Source organism: Gracilinanus agilis, chromosome X, assembly GCF_016433145.1.
Source record: "Gracilinanus agilis isolate LMUSP501 chromosome X, AgileGrace, whole genome shotgun sequence".
Classification (NCBI taxonomy): domain Eukaryota; kingdom Metazoa; phylum Chordata; class Mammalia; order Didelphimorphia; family Didelphidae; genus Gracilinanus; species Gracilinanus agilis.
Genome location: NC_058136.1, coordinates 71,029,257 through 71,046,421, shown reverse-complemented (window position 1 = coordinate 71,046,421; position 17,165 = coordinate 71,029,257). Strand labels below are relative to the sequence as shown.

Below are 17,165 nucleotides of genomic sequence, written 5' to 3'. Positions count from 1 at the left end.
GTCCGGAGACAGCCCTGCCCCCAAATCCATGCATCCCACCCACCTAGGGCTGGAAGAGTAGGGGCAGGCAGCTCCTGCTGGAGCGGGGTGGGGGAACTCCCTCAGCTAGGAGGAGGAGGAGGGGAGCAGGCTGGGCTCGGGAGGGTTTGTTCCCCTCTCCCTTGGGGCCACTGCCAGCCTACTCCAGGGTCACGTGGGTAGGGTTGATGGGGGAAGTGGTTCCGGAGCTGTCATTGCCCCCGGTGGCCTCCTTCTCCTTCTTGCCACTGTACTGGCCGATGAAGGAGCCGTCCTCGTTGAACTGGACGTCCACGCTACCGCCGTAGTCGGCTAGGCTGTCGTCACTGCCGAGGGGCTTGATGTCCCCATTCAAGGAGGGCTGGCTGCTCCCGAAGCCTTTCTCTTCGTTGTCACTGGAAGAGAAGGGAGGGGTGGGCCTACTGGAGGTTGAGGGAGACCCCCCCCCCACCGCCACTTCGGCGAACGTTCCCCGGCTTTCCCTCCTTTGCCCTCCTCGCAGTGAGCGCTTTGTGCATTCCCATGCCCAGAGAATACGTGCAAAGACTGGCGTGTGCAAGGAGCCTGCCCAGCTCACAGGGAAGGGGAGCATGCATGTCGACAGAGGAGCGATGGAGCCACGTGTGTGTGGTTACACCGTCATGCATGCAGTGTGTTTGCATCTGGGAAACCAGCGGAACGCATGTGCGTGTGGCAGTGAGTGTCTGTTGGCAGGGAGAGATAGATAAGCCCTTGCTCGCAAGCAGGGGACACTGAGTTTGTCCATCCCTCGGGCACGCCCGGAGAACCGGCTGTTCGTATGTTTCAGAGAGTGGTCACACCGATGGGCCTGCCAAGACGTGTGATCCCCAGATGAAGTAGATCCACTCTATCGAGATATGTCTACGTGTATTTCTAGCTAGACGCGGTATATCTAGGTCGATTCACGGGGTCATAGATTTAGACATGGAAGGGGACCTTTGCGACCCTTTGGATCAACCTCCTGGTTTTACCGCTGAGGAAGCTGACGAGCTTACGACCCAGGAGTAAGTGGCAAAGTCTGGATTTGAACTCGGATCCTTTGGCTCCAACTTTAGAGGTACATGGATAAGCCAAAGCCATGCCTCTCCTCTGAAGCCCCTTCCCCTTTTGCTAACTCTTCCCTATCCCTCTCCTGGGCACCCAAGACATCCCAGAATTAGGGGGGGAGAGGGCAGCCCAGCTCTAAGAAAAGAGAACAAAAATATCACGTGCAGCCCCGAAAGCTCCATTCAAGGGATGAGAGGAAGGAATGGGGTGGAGATTGGGGTCACGCTCTCCTGACATGAGGAGTCACGGAGGGAGGTAGGGAGAAGAGGCTGGGGAAAGGACACAGAAGCAAGGAGGTTGCTCCAGGGGCAGGCCTGGGGAAGTGGCAGTTACCTATATTTAAGGATAGAGAAGCTGGTGTGGACAGGGGAGAACAAGAGAAAAGTGTCAGGGAATGGAGGTGGAGGGCAGTGCCCCTTACACCTACAAGGAAAACCCCCCACCCAGCAGTGTGGCTCGGCCTGCTCGTATGGCCCTGGCCTGCTGCCTTACCTCTCCAGAGACCTGGACCCAAGCAGCAAGTAAGAGAGAAAAAAACATGGGGTCAAGTAGTTGGCCCACCCAACAGTGGCCCGAGCCAGCAGGCCGCCCAGCGCCTCCCATCATCCCCCACTCACCTGTACTCGCCGAACGTCTCATCTTTCATTGGCCTGGCCTCGGAATCCACCTGAGTGTCTTCCTTATCTTTCACTGTGGGCACAGGAAAGGGAGGCTTCTAGGGCCCTCTCCACCTCCAGAAACCCGCTCCACCCTTCGGAAAGCCGGAGGGGCCTTCCAGGCACCCATCCTCCACCGTATATTCCCATGCGGAGGAAGAGAGCCTGCAGAGCTCCGTACCTGAGTACTTGCCTCCCTTGCTGCGCTTCACAAAGCAAAGGATGAGAAGCAGGAGGAGGATGAGGACGATGATGCTTATGAAGATGATAAACCAGCTCTTGGTGGCAAAGTTCCCAGGCGGCAGCCTCATTCGATCTGAGATGGGGAGAAGGAACAGAGATGCGGGACCCAGGCCAAAGGCCGGAGGCAAACCAGTTAAACAAAGAAACACCTCTGAGGAACTCGAAGGTCTGCCTTGGGTTTCCTTTGGGCTCCCCTTCCTCATGAAGACGTGAGGGGCTCAGAGGCAGACACCGCCCCCTGTCCCCTCCAGCTCCATGCCCAGAGACCCGCAAACCCTCACAAAGGGCCCAGCCGCTCAGCTTTTCACACACTCGGAAAAACTCTGGCTTCCTGGCTACCAAGCAAGATGAAATCCTCTAACTCAGTAGATGGGCACACTCTATAAAGAGGGGGCCAAAGGAAAGGAAACGTTCCTCTGTCAGTCTGTTTCTAAGGCGACTCTTTCCAAGTTTCATTGTATTGTAGCCTACTCATTGTATTCGTCAGATTAGGAGGAATGTCGTGTGGCCGAATAGAACATTTCAGGGGGCCTCATCTGGCCCATGGGCTGTTTGACCATCACTGGTCTAACTAATATTTTATAAAGGAATATGGCGCCCCAGATTAAACGAGAACAGAGCGTGCTACTAGGAGGCACTGAGGAAACAGTGCTCTTGCTCAGATCTCCTGAACAAAGGCATGGCTACACGGTGAGCATGAGTTAGCATTCATCCAGGGACCAGAATCAAGGCTCAGGCTAGGGCCAAGGTCAGGACTTAACAAGGGCCCAAGTCAAGGATCAGTCAAGGTTCTGCCTAGAACTGAGGATCAATTGAGGCTCAGTATAGGACTAGAGTCAGGCCTTGGTCAATGGATCAGGCCTAGCTAGGTTTGTAATCCCACATGCCAACCACATGGGCAGCCCCTCCTAGTGTACCAGAAGACCCAGATGCAGTTCTGGGCTTGGGGACCCACCTGAGCCACTGGTTTTCACCTCCATCTTCCTGAAAAGTACCATCTCATCGGTATAGTTGTAAGCATAGAAGCAGATGACGTATTGAGTATCGGGCTCCAGGTTCTCCTGTATGTAGTATTTCTGACTGTAGTTGACATGCTGGGGCTCGAGATTCTTCTTATCTTTGGGCAACAGCAGAGAGAGGGAGAGGGTGAGGAGAGCCTGCAAACACCCCCAACGGCATGGTAACTTCGAAGACTTGGTCCCACCATCCCCACACGCTGTCGAAACGTCCCTCCCAAAAGCCAGATGGGAAGCCGGGCAAGAGAAGTCGACACACTGGCTAACCCTGAGAAGCGCCAAGGGTGGGCCCCCACCGGCTGACCAAGCGAGATCAATACTGCCAACGAGAGCACTAGTATCAATCCAGCCATCGATCCCAGAGTACATTGCCCAGTAGACGCCCATTCTCACTTAACCCTCAAAACAAGTAGGCCAGCTGAAAAGCAATCAGAGCCTGACAAAGTAAAGACACCATGAAGACAAGAGGAGAGACAGAAACAGCTCTCTAAGGCAGCCACACTCAGACCGATACTAATGACCAATCTCCATCTCTAAGATTTGGCAATAATGAACCATGCCAGGGCAGCTGGGTAGCTCAGTGGATTGAGAACCAGGCCTAGAGACAGGAGGTCCCGGGTTCAAATCTGGCCTCAGACACTTCCCAGCTGGGTGACCCTGGGCAAGTCACTTGACCCCCCATTGCCCACCCTTACCGCTCTTCCGTCTAGGAGCCAATACACAGAAGTTAAGGGTTTAAAAAAATGTTAAAAAAAAATAATGAACCATGCCCTGCTCCTCTTGGTAGAGAGGTGGGGGGCCTACGGATGTGGAATAGAGTATATCCTGTAAACAGCAGTCTCTGTGTCAGTTGGTCTTACTCAACTATTTTTCTTTATCATAAGGAAGAATTCGGGGGCCTATCGGGGAGCAAATGGGAGTATGAGAATAAAACAGATCAATGAAACTTTTTTGAAAAGAAAAGAATCTGCTCCAGCAGGTCACCAGTGACTGCCTAATTATGGAGTCCGCTGGCTTTTTCTTCCCATTCCTCATCCTTGAAGCTCACCGCTGCAATCTCCACATTTTCCAAACTAGAGCTAGAGAACCAGGCCGCAGCAGGGACCGAGTCTAAAGGAAAATTCAGGAGACCTGGGTGCAAGTCCCAGCTCCTCCACCTATTTTTTTCCATTTTTTTTATTTTGAGTATTTTCTCCTAGTTACATATTTCAGGTTCTTTCCCCCTCCCCCAAACCCCCTTAACCCCCCTTAGCCGACCCACAATTCCGCTGGGTTTTACATGTATCATTGATCAAGACCCAATTCCATATTATTGATAGTTGGGCTAGAGTGATCGTTTAGCGTCTTGCTGTGTCCTTGGGCAATTTGCATCCCCTCCTTAGGCCTCAGTTTCCTCCTCTGTAAAATGGGGGTGATAATCTTTACAGTAACCGCTCCCCTTCATACACATCCATACTTTCACAAGGTAGTTGTAAGGAATACACCTTATCAATCGTCTGGAAGATCATAGACTTTTCTTTATGTTTGGTCTCAGTAACATTCTAAGACAGAAAAGTGGCAAGGGGCAGGCAATGGGGGTGAAGTGACTTGCCCAGGGTCGCCCAGCTAGGAAGTGTCTGAGGTCAGATCTGAACCCAGGACCTCTGATCTCCAGACCTGGCTCTCTAGCCACTGAGCCACCCGGCTGGCCCAGATTATAGACTTTTAAAAGACAAGGAACTTGGAAACTTCTTTAATCTGACCTCTCTCTATTTTCCAAACGAGGCAGCTGAAACCTGCTCGCACTCCTACAGCTAGAAAATGGCAGGTCCAAGACTGAACTGACCCCCAAAGTCTCCCGAGTCCTCGGACTCCAAAGCCAGGTTCCAGGCATCTTTCCATTGCATCATACTGTCTTCTAACATCCTGGACTTGGTTTGGGAGAGGAGAGAGAAGGGAGGGAGACAAGGAGGAAGGGGAGCCCAAGGGAAAGCTCGGAAGAAGACAAAGAGTCTTTTCAAAAGAGTCTTCCCATTTTTCATCTAGAAATGATCTTTTCAATGACCTTTGGGTCCTTCGATCAGATCTTAATGAAGCTGAACAAAGGAGGAGGAAGTTGCCACCAAAATGGCAGGATGTGCTTGGAATGTCACAGGAATGAGGGGAACGCATTGATACTTTTTTTTTTTCAAACCCTTAACTTCTGTGCATTGGCTCCTTGGTGGAAGAGCGGTAAGGGTGGGCCATGGAGGTCAAGTGACTTGCCCAGGGTCACACAGCTGGGAAGTGTCTGAGGCCGGATTTGAACCCAGGACCTCCCGTCTCTAGGCCTGGCTCTCCATCCACTGAGCTACCCAGCTGCCCCCGCATTGATACTTCTAATGGAAAGAAGATTCTTGAGTTCTTCCCCTGCCTGAGGGCACCAATGATGAGGGGTCATCCATGACTTAGTGGAGGGAGACCCACCTGATCTCACATAGTCATTCAAATCAATTACTCACACTATCAGCGGTGTTGGGAAAGGATTCTAGATCCAAAGTTGGAAGGGTCTTCAGAGACCCCCTAGTCCAACACCTTCATTTTAAAGATGGGAAGTGATCTGTTCAAGGAAACACACAGGCTCCGAGATCTAGAGCTGGAAGGGACCTCAGAGACCATCGAGTTTGACCTTCTCATGTTACATAAGAGGAAACTGAGGCCAAGGGAAGAGAAAGGACTTGACCAAGGAAAGACACAGGGATAGAATTTGAACCCTGATCCCTTGCCTCCAAGTCCAACACTCTTTTTATTGTGTCATGGTTGCTCATGCCCAGTTGAACTGTCCATCCTCAGCACCCTTTTCCAGAGCGGAGGTGTTGCGCAACCTCATATCAAGAATAATGATGATGATAATGACGATGACGATGATGATGATGGAAGAAGAAGCAGAAAGAAGAAGCACATTCTCAACTTAAGCTTCAGCACAACTGTTTTACAAATGAAGAGCCTGAGACTCAGGGAAAGTGAATGACTTGGCCAAGGTCACATTCTTGGTGAAATAGATGTTTTCATTCCCTTTTGTATATCTTTCCATTTCATAATAATCATCCCCATAAAGGGAGTTTGCTCGACATACGTTGAAATAAGTCAACAAAAAGGCAGCCTGGCTATAATGGCTAGAGAGACAGCCTCAGTCAGAAGACCCAGAAGAGGTTCAGACCCCACCTCGGATCCATCCGGGCTGTATTACCCTAAACAAGTCACTCTGCCCCTCTGGGACTCAAGAACCTCTTCAAGACCCAAGAAATCCAAAGAGCCAGTGCCTGCCTGACTGAGTGGGGGGAGTTTCCTTACATCAGTGGTGACCCAGGTCCAGAGCCCTCCCCTAAAAGCCCTCAGTGCAATTTCACCTTTATACTTTCTGCAGGAAGAAGCTGAAAAGTCAAGGAGGGGGAAAGCCTTTTCATGGCACGTGTGCCCTGAGTCAGGGTTCCGAGGGCAGTGTGACCTCCCTGTGAAAGGAGGGCGAAGGGGAGCAGGGCTATGGGAAGTGACCAGTGCGGGGTAGAGGGAGAGGGGAGAAAAGGAATTGTCCAAGGCTCAAAGGCAGAGATGGTTGAGCTCCTCCTACCTGGGATCAAGAATGGCAAATCTTACTCTGGGGATCTCTTCCCCGTCTCCTCCCATCTCTCTCTGACTCTCTCTGTCTGTGTCTGTGTCTGTGTCTGTGTCTGTGTCTGTGTCTGTGTCTGTCTCTCTTGGTACTTTGAACCAATCCTCGCCAGTCCTCACCTCCTAAGGGTTTGAACCATATCCGGAATGTGACGTCATGCTGTCCCTCCTCTGGGAACCAAAAAATAGTGCTTGCATTATCACTGGTCACAGCTGAGATGTTTCCAAAAGTTGGGATCCCTGTGGAATTGTCAGTGGGGAGAGGGAGAAACACTGTGAGAAAGTGCAAAGAAAGGATCCCCTCTCTTCCCATCTTGGGCTCTCCCTCCGCTTCTAACAGTCTTCCCCTTGGATGTCCACAACTTGGGCTCAACTGCCCTTACCGCCATGGGCATCCCACTGACCTCCAGGAATCAGGGCTTCCTGGTCCACCTGAGCAAGGAGCAGGCAAGCCGGCCTCCTTTTTCTTCCCTTGCCACCCCGCTTCCTGCCCCAGGCTCCCACCTGACTTGAGTATGGTGCTGCCCTCCTGGGTGATCGTTTCACCAGGGCCCACTTTGGTGGTGGCTCGAAGCTGGAAGTGGTACAGGGTCTGGGGTCTGAGGTCACTCAGGTTGAACGTCAGGGTCGTGGGAGGCAGAAATTCGGTCTCTTCTCTGTCGTCTGGCTCTTGGTTAACTGTAGGGATGGTCCAAGGCATGCACCAAACTGGCACCACCTTTGCCCTCTCCAAAGTTACCTCCTCCCATGATAACCGGCTCACTCCACCCCCGAGATGGGCATCTTACAATCTGTCATGACAGATATGCACAAGAGATTCTCCTCTCATTCTGGCCATGTTTATATGGCACGGAGAGAACTGGGTCTTGCCCTAGGGCGCCCGTATTTGGAAGGCTTCCTCCTCTCAGGGAATGCTATTCCCAGACCTCACCTTAAGGGTCTCCAAAAGTGCAGGTGGCCCACCCACAAAGGATTCCCTGGATCCATCCCATCAACCTCCTCTCTCCCTGAATTTGCCCAGGTGCAGATTTAGATAGTTATACCCTCAAACAACAGATGGAAGCCCACCCAGGGCCTGGGGGGGGGGTGCAGAAGGAACACTTACTGGGCCTGTACAGAAGCTGATAGCCTTTGAGCTCTCCGTTTGGATTGAGGGGGGGCCTCCATGAGAGCTGGAGGGCTGTGTCTGACAGGCGTCGAAGAGTCAGTGATTGTGGGCGATCCGGTACTGTAGGGCACAGCAGAAGACAGTCAGAATCTAGTGAGGAGGGGGCAGCTGGGTAGCTCAGTGGATGGAGAGTCAGGCCTAGAGACGGGAGGTCCTGGGTTCAAATCCAGCCTCAGACACTTCCCAGCTGGGTGACCCTGGGCAAGTCACTTGACCCCCATTGCCCACCCTTACCACTCTTCCACCTAGGAACCAATACACAGAAGTTAAGGGTTTAAAAAAAAAAGAATCTAGTGAGGACCCAGGAACTGGGGAGAGCTGGAAACTAGGGGGCTGGAATATGCAGGGGCTCACCTCCCTCTTCAGTGCGGAACTGCATGGTCTCGCTGGGTGGCCCCAGACCCCGGCCATTGAACACCTGCACCTGCACACTATAGATGCTGTAGGGTCGCAGGTCCGGGAGGACAGCTTCCATGGCACCGGCAGGCTTGTCAATGATCATCTTGGGGGTATGTCTCTTGCTCCGACTCCAGCGGCTATTCACCCACCAGTATGTCACCTGAGGGGAAGGAGAGTGTAGAGTGAGCGGGTGCTTCTTGCTGCACCCCAGAGCCCCCTGCTGTTCCCTCCCTGCTGGCCCCAAGAGCCTCTCCCCTTTATCCCCACCCCTCCTTCCCAAGGGTATGGATTAGGGCATGTACTTCCAGGAATCTCAGAGTGGGGACACTGAGGGAAAGGGGGCTCGGCTAGGCCATCCCTCCTGGTCTCTTCCTCGGCCCCTCCCCAGCAGGCTCCTCACTTTTCTCTCCCCTCCGGGTCCCCGTTCCCACCCCTCTTCTTTGGGCCCCCTCACCCTAAATCCACGAAGATGCCCTCTGACTTCATTCGGATCCACGGGCCCCCACTTGATTCTCACGGTGGTTGCGTTCAATAACTCAATGGCTACTATAGGGATGGCCTGGGGAACTGGACACAAGCCCACGAAGACAAGTTGGAGTGCGGCCACCTTCTCTCACCCCCACTGACCCCAGGCTGGCCCCTTGTTCCCCCTCCCCAAGGTGGGACTCCACAAACCGTCCTGACTCCCCCCCCCAGTGGCCAATCTGAAGACCTAACAGACGCAGGCGCTCGGTCAATAGCTTCTCACTTCTGACAATATTCCCGACGCCAAAGATCGGTTCCGGAGGAAGCGTTCTGACTGTACTTGGGAGTTTCCAGTGGTGGCTGGAGAAAGCCTCAGTCATTTCCTAACTGTGTGACCCTAAGCAAGTCAATGTACCCCAGCCCCAACCCTAGGCTCCGCGGCTGTAAAATGATGGAAACAATAACATCTGCCTTGTGGGACCGATGTGAGGGTCATACTAGATCATCCCTGCAAAGTTCTTTGCATATTATAACGTGCAAGAGAAAAGGGAGCTGTCACTCATAACATCAATCAGTTCTCTTACCCATAAACCTCCCCTGGCATAGGCACTCACGGACATACCTGTATTCCCTTACACCCACTCACCCGCTCCCACAGGCCAGGTACTCACCATCCTCACCAGAGTAGCCAATGACAATGTGGGGATCGGGTCCCTTCCCCACTTCATTGATTGCCTGGACCTTGATCTCGTAGGGCACAAAAGTGGGCGTGTTGGACACCACGTATTTTGAGGCTCTCACCATAGCTTCCTGCCATTCTGACTCATTTTTTTGACGCCATTGCACCCGATATTTCAATTCTGGCCCATTCCAATCCATCCATTTTAGGGGCTGTGGGGGAATGAGAGGGGCAGCAGGAAGGGTGAGTGGGATGGCAGAGGAAATACCCTGGAACACATGGTCCTTTTTTTTTTTTTTTTTTTAACATTTTTTAAACCCTTAACTTCTGTGCATTGGCTCCAAGGCAGAAGAGTGGTAAGGGTGGGCCATGGGGGTCAAGTGACTCGCCCAGGGTCACACAGCTGGGAAGTGTCTGAGGCCAGATCTGAACCCAGGACCTCCCGTCTCTAGGCCTCACGATTGGCATTAACTAGGGATGGCCATCGATGTTAAGTCTGGGCAAAGAATGCGACCTCTGCCTAAATGTTGGAAATTTTTCCCAACTGGGGGCTTGGAGTGATTGCGACTGAACTCAGAACTTTTCAAAGTCCCTAAAACTAATGAGAAAGAAACCAAGTGGACCTTAGATTGCCCTCTAGGCTTCGAATGAGCTAATTATTGTCGAAGGATGCTACAGTCTGTCAGCCATCTGCTCTCTTTGCCAGTCATCCATAGACAACTAAGGTAACCAGGGTTAGCTCAATGGAGCGAGGTTCACATATGCTGTTGCCAGGCTGTCTGGTGGAAGAGCTCAACTTCCAGCTGCAAACTGCCATCTGTTTGCATTCCAGCTCTTTGGGTGTTACATAAAGTTTCCCTCGTTCTTCAGATATCTCCGTAGTTTCTGTGTCACGTGACCTTGTGACTAGGGCATCTGCATCTCCATTATTCCTCGCTGGCTAGAATCCCCAATAGATGCTGAGCTTGTAGTTGGAGTCGAGTCAGGTCAACAAGTATTGCTTAAGCAGGAACTGTGCTAAGTGCCAGGAATACAGACACAAGCAGAAAGAGGAGGGCGAGAACCCAACCTGGGCCCAAGGCTCTAGGCCCTTTCCTTAAAATGGAAGTTCTGGGAGGAACCAACCAATCAGAGGAAGGGGCTACAGGGCAGAGTGTATTTCCAGGGTGAGGAATGGCTTCCACGGCATACTAGAGGAAATCCAGAAGCCGGGAAAGAAATAGTTGGCTAGTGCCACCACCGTCTTGGGCCAATGGTATCCAGTTTGGCCTTAGAATCTGTCCCTGGGGTGTCGCCAGTCTCAACTTGTGACTTCACTCCATACCCAGAACTTGAGTTTCTCTGGGACTGCCACTGCCCATTTCAAATGTGGAGGAACTCCAGCTAGTGAATGGGGTAAGGAGTCTCCTGGTCATCCAGGCCTCTGCTGGCAAATGCAACTGGTTTCACGTGACCATCATTCTCTCGGTACAGGGCTGCTCCCGGACTCTCCAAACTGGCATCTGCACGCAGGGCAAAGGTTTGCTTGATCAAAGGTCAATGCGGATGCCTGGCTACAATGGCTGAGCAAGTCTTTGAAGGTTTGTTTTCCATCGGTCTGTCTGGGTGTCTCCAAAAAGTGTTGTTGCATGCGTTGGACCGTATTTCTTGTCTTTTCCTTTCTGGGCCTCTTCAATCGTATGTTCTCTAATGAGCACGCTCAATGGCTTCACAACAGCAGCGTAGCTTTTTTCAGTCAGATTTTCAATACTAACCATCGAATCCTAGCAAGGTACTTGGGGTCAGAAAACAACAATAGCTAACATTTAGCTAGAACATACTCTGTGCCAAGAACTACGCCAAGCGCTTTACAAACAGGATTTCATTTGATCCTCACAATAGCCCTGGGGGGGGAGTGATATTATTATCTCCATGTTACCGTTGAGGAAACTGAGGCAGAGATTAAGTGACATGGCCAGGGTCACACACTAGTAAGTGTGGATTTGAACTCAAGTCTTCCTAACTCCAAACCCAGCGCTCTATCCACTGTGCCACCCAGCTGCCTCCTTCTTTCCCTTCTACTTTCTCTAGGTCAGCGTTCACGTCTTTTGAGATACGACGCGATCCATACGGAGCTCTCCCAAATTGGCCCTTATCAATGGGAAGTTTGAAAGCTTTTTCCTCTAGCCAATCTAACACTTTCCTCAGTCTTTTTCTTCATGTTCTCCCAAGATCTCCCAAAGAAAATAAGGTTATCATGGAAGTCTAACACCATTTGCAAGCTGTTTGTGTCTCCCTCGACTTTCTCCATCAGGCCTTGGAGAGGAGCATGTGTCCCTTAGATCATTTTGGCCAGGCATACGAACTGCTAAAATCTGCCTGGGCAAATGGATGGAAGTCATCTTCTTCTTGTCTTCTTCTGCCACGTGGAGCTGGTAGCCATTACGCAGATCCCATACAGAAAATCACTGGCTGCCCAATAGACAATCCAGGACATCTCGGACTCTTGGCGTGGTATATTGACCTCCTTAGGTTTTTTTTTTGTTTGTTTGAAGTGTGGGAATCAGCACAGAGATGCGTCCTTCCGTTCTTCTTTGGTGCCACTGCTCTGGGGGATGCACATGGGCTACTGGACTCTGTTATCATTTCTCAACAGGTTCTTGAGATATTTTCTCAGATCATTTCTCTTCAGACAGGGAATCTTTCTAGCTCTTTCTTGGAATGGTCAAGAGTCAGTGGGTTGGATTTAGAAATCCTCCTTGGGCTCGTCCACATCTCACTCAGGAAAAGATAATTGTCTTCTTGCTAAGCTTCTGTCCTAACCATTCCTCCTCCTCTTCTGACATTTCTCCAGATCTACTTCGGAAGTTAGTCTGACGGATCCCAGGTGTGGGCACTTTCTGTCTCGTCGCCCCGAGGCCAAAAGCTTCAGGAGGCCGGCTAGATATTTGCTTCATTTGTTCCTCCTAGAGCGACTGGAATGGGACGATCACTTGGGCTCTACTGCCTAGGACGGCTATGCGATTCGCACCCTCAGTTTTTACAGTCACCTCTATTAGTCCCGATGAGGAAAATCCATTAGGAACAGAAGACAAACTCTCATCACTTCTGCTGTGGTTACCATCGGGACTGCGGTAATGGTGGAGCCACAGCTATAGGCCTCAAGAAGGGCCACAAAGTCAACAAGAACATCTCAAATCTTAGACCCTGCCATGCTTGATCGACAAACACACCAAGTTTGTGAGAGACATGATCCAGAGGTGTGTGGGTTTACCCCCTATGAGAAGAGGGATACGGGATTGTTAAAGGACTCCAAGGACAAGGGAACTCTTTTTTTTAAAACCCTCACCTTCCATCTTGGAGTCAATACTGTGTATTGGCTCCAACGCAGAAGAGTGGTAAGGATGGGCAATGGGAGTCAAGTGACTCACCCAGGGTCACCCAGCTGGGAAGAGTCTGAGGCCAGATTTTTAACCCAAGACTTCCCATCTCTAGGTCTGGCTCTCCATCCACTGAGCTACCCAGCTGCCCCAACAAGGGAACTCTTACGTTCAGGTGGGAACTCACATCCACATCCAGGTCAAGAGGAAGACGGAACCCTCCCTGATCCTGTGACCCTGGACAAGTCACTTAACCCCAATTGTCTAGTACTACTGCTCTTCTGCCTTGGAACCACTACTTAATATTGATTCTAAGTCAGAAGGTAAGGGGTTTTTTTTAAAGGGAAGAGGGAGGGGCAGCTGGGTAGCTCAGTGGAGTGAGAGCCAGGCCTAGAGACAGGAGGTCCTGGGTTCAAAACCGGCCTCAGCCACTTCCCAGCTGTGTGACCCTGGGCAAGTCACTTGACCCCCATTGCCCACCCTTACCAATCTTCCACCTATGAGACAATACACCAAAGTACAAGGGTTTAAAAAAAAAAAAGGAAGAGGGAGGAGCTCAGCAACATCCTGGTTGCCATGAGGAAGGCAGCTGCCAAGATGGACTAACTTAGATCCTGTCTCCCTTCCCTACCTACCCAATAAAGATTTGATAAATTAAAAAAAATAATAATAAGGAATGGATGACAAAGTCAGGGATGTAGTTTGTAGGGCTGGGGTGAATTCCTTCCCTAGTCCCACCTCCTTTTCCTAGAATTAGTCCTCTAGCCCTCCACAGAGATAACCTCAAAGTTACATCCACTACTTAGGTGCATGTGATCTGTATATGGCCACCTCTGCCTTTCCTGCTTCCTTCTGATGGTGATGTTCGTGTCATCGGGGTGACTCGTCTTTCCTTCCATTGTCTCATTACTTTTCCAAGTGGGGATGGATTTGTCTCTGGGTTTCCATGAACTACTTTAGCCAAGTCAGCACCAACAGGACAATAGCCCTGTTTACTCCCCTGGTACCACAAATGGGTAAATGTCCTCGAGGTGATCGGAGTCAAGCGCAGCTTACATGAATACTCGAATCCAGGACCTCCATCTCCAGGTCTGGAACCAATATACTTTATTTATTTATTTTTTTAAACTCTTGCCTTCTGTCTTAGAATCAATACTGCGGATCGGTTCCAAGTCAGAAGAGTGGTAAGGCAACCAGGATTAAGTGACTTGCCCAGGGTCACACAGGTGGGAAGTGTCTGAGGTCAGATTCAAACCTACGCCCTCCCATCTCCAGGCCTGGCTCTCAATCCAATGAGCCACCCAGCTGCCCCCTCTCCAAGTTCTCTTACTTTGACTTTCATGAAGTTCATGAATCCTCCTCATTAGACATAGCAACCTCAGCAAAAGGACAATGCTTGCTTTCTATATGTTTCTCATATCTTCGACAATGTTGCTTCATAATGTCAAGATTTACCCAACCATCAATTTGACAAATTCCAACAATACAAACTAGAAATAGAAATAACACTGTCAACCACAGTTATCAGATTATAGCAACTCTAAACTGGTTGCTCTATTAGGAACAGATCAAAACGATTCTTAAAATAAGGATACTTCAGATAAATAATGCTTAAAATATAATGCTTTGGATAACAAACCCCAAAATCCTCCTTAAAAGGCAGCCAAATGAACAACAAAACAAATTTTGAGAAAATTGCATATTATTTAAACTCCTAAATACAAAGAAGAAAATAACTGGAATATGTTATTTTGTGCCAATAATTAGCTCACTGGAAGCCTAGGGGCAATCTAAGGTTTCTTTCTCTGAACTTTTGAATTCCAGAGGTTGGGGCAACCAGGGAGCAAAGGAAGGACTGAGCTATGACAGAGAAGGGAGATATCGAGGAGAGTTCTTGACTCTATGGGCAGTCGTGGACAGGAGGATCCATGCTGAGGAGAAGTCCCAAGAAAAAGGTAAGCCTTCTCCCCAACTTCCTCTCCTAACATCTGTCCATCCACAGACTATAGGCCACATATACCTGCTGTTTTGTCACCCAAATACAAACTGAATTATGCTTTGGCCACAAAGAGGCTAGGGGTTAACTAGAGACAGATATAAATGTAAGATTTAGAACATAAGTGAATGTAACCTCTGCATAGGTGTTGGGAATTTTTCCCAACTGGGGGCTCGGAGCTATTGTGACTGAACTCAGAACTTTTCATCTAAAGCAAATTCCCTAAAGTTAATGGGGCACCTTGGAGGTAGAAGAAGTTGAACCTCAAATTGGTGCAAGAATGTTCTGGGATGGAAATACCATTTCCATTTAGAGGCCATCATGGAGCAAAACAATGGAGTTGGGATTCCAGCATGGGCCCCTAAGGAGTCTGGGGGAGATTTACCTAAAATTGAATCAGCAGATTTCCAGAATTAAGCATCATCCAGTCCAAGCTGGTTAGACTCTTTGAGCTATATTTTGGAGCACTGTGGAGCACTATTTTTTAACCCTTCCCTTCTGACTTAGAATTGATACTGAGTATCAGTTCCAAGGCACAAGAGTGGTAGGGCAGGGACAATGGGGGTTAAGTGACTGACTTGTCCGGGGTCACATGGTGAGGAAGTGTCTGAGGCCACATTCGAAACCCAGGACCTCCTGCCTCCAGGCCTGGCTCTCTATCCAAAGAGCCACCTTAGGTGTGCAGAGCACTGTTCTAATATGTTGGTACTTTTGTGCCTTCTGAACAAACCCTGGGAAACATAATGACTTGAAATATGTTGGTGGCAGGGGTATCATGACCCCAAAATATAAACCACTAGAGTAAGAACCTCCCATCCAACAAGATCTGCTGGGAAAACAACATTTCAACAGATATTAGGTCTAGATCACTATCTTACACTCCAGGTGTCAAACACAAAGCCCACGACACTCAAGTAAGTTGAACCAAATTAAAATGATATTGGGAAACATTTAAAAGAATAAATAAAACATAGATAATATTAATATGTACTTTTTTAAATTGACCCACAGACTTCAGGGATCCTTATGGCCATTTAATGGCCTTTATTTCTCTCTGAGCTTGCCCCCACAGTTCTGCTCACACGAGCACATGATCCAAATGGATATTTCAGTTAAAATGTAAAAAGTGACTTAAGGCTATACTGGAGAATAGAAGAAGGCATCTTTTACATCGATGGCCTGAGGGAGAATTCTTAACCAGAAGGGGAGCCTTAATTTATTTTTTTTTGTTCCGGATGGTGATTTCATTGGTTTAGGGAGTTTTCAGCCAGGAAACACCCTCTCTTTACATAGATCACTTGCAGTTCTGTAACTTGGAAACTTAAAAGAGTTGCCTTGGGGACTGGGAGGTCAAGTGACTTGTTTAGGTCAGAGGGCCAGTATGTATTAGAGAAAGGGCTTAAGGACTCTTCCTGACTCCACTGGTGGCTCTCTATTCATAGTTACACTAACTCAAAGGGAAATTCCACAGCTTCTGCCCAAACAAAATCAATGCAGCTAAAACAAGAAGGGAAATTGTTTACCGGAGGAAAAACATTTACTGTGACTATATCTGCCAAAAGGAACAGAGAGTCATTCTCCGAATACAGTCAGATTTTGAAAGAAGTACAAGTTATCAATAGCCACGTGAAAGAATAATCCTAATCACTGAAATAATAAGAGAAAAGAAAATTAAACCAACTCTGAACTCCCACTTGGCACCTATCAGATTGACAGAAATAACAAAAACTCCTATCTTCTTCCCTTGTGAATAAACCCAGTGAAATAACCCTTGGAATATATTGGTGGCAGGGACAAGAGAAGAAAGTAGGGGGCAGCTAGGTAGCCTACAGTGTTATCCACCCCTACAGTGGATAGAGGGCTAGGCTTGGAGTCGGGAAGTCCTGGGGTCAAATGTGGCTTCTATCACTTCCTCACCTTGTGACCCTGGGCAAGTCACTTAACCCCCATTACGTAGCCTTTGCTACTCTTCTCTTAGAATTGATACTAAGACAGAAGGTAGGGGATTTTTTAAAAAAAATGGGAGTCAGTACTGGATTTGGACACCAAGAAGAAGGAGGAAAGGTTGTTGTTAAGGAATGGATGATAAAGATTTGGGAACTGAAGGACCTAAGCAAACTCAGACCACAAAGGTCCAGGGGGCTGTGCCTGCAAGTCTAGGGTTAGAGGTCAGTGAGGTTTAGAAGTGTAAGAGGGCACCATCACTTCATTCCATTCCATTTAAGATGGCTCCACTGACCAATTACATTAAGAACAGATGGCCCTGCTCCAGCTGTGTAGCATATTCAGGATGACAGAAAGAAGGCCTTCTTCCCAAGGCTTGCTCACCTTCCAAGTAATCACCATGTTGTTGGTCTCGTTTCCTTCTCCCTTGACATTTGTAGGGTTCTTCTCTGGTACTGAAACAGAAAATATTCATTCATTAACTCCCCACTCTGCCCCTTGCCCTACTGGAGTGGGGGAAGGGG

At 49.4% G+C, this 17,165-nt stretch overlaps 1 protein-coding gene across 1 annotated transcript in view; it reads right to left on the bottom strand.

Moving 5' to 3' along the window:
- Nucleotides 1-6: 6 nt before the first annotated feature.
- Nucleotides 7-17,165, bottom strand: part of L1CAM (L1 cell adhesion molecule) — a 23,871-nt gene continuing 6,712 nt past the window's right edge. The window contains exons 2-13 of the mRNA XM_044682901.1: nt 17,026-17,096; nt 9,335-9,554; nt 8,653-8,765; nt 8,154-8,358; nt 7,737-7,859; nt 7,136-7,309; nt 6,752-6,871; nt 2,941-3,102; nt 1,924-2,058; nt 1,704-1,776; nt 1,579-1,590; nt 7-413 (exon numbers count right to left, since the gene is read on the bottom strand). Coding sequence (XP_044538836.1) covers nt 179-413; nt 1,579-1,590; nt 1,704-1,776; nt 1,924-2,058; nt 2,941-3,102; nt 6,752-6,871; nt 7,136-7,309; nt 7,737-7,859; nt 8,154-8,358; nt 8,653-8,765; nt 9,335-9,554; nt 17,026-17,096 — 1,643 coding nt within the window. The 3' untranslated portion in view covers nt 7-178. The remainder of the gene's footprint in view (nt 414-1,578; nt 1,591-1,703; nt 1,777-1,923; nt 2,059-2,940; nt 3,103-6,751; nt 6,872-7,135; nt 7,310-7,736; nt 7,860-8,153; nt 8,359-8,652; nt 8,766-9,334; nt 9,555-17,025; nt 17,097-17,165) is intronic.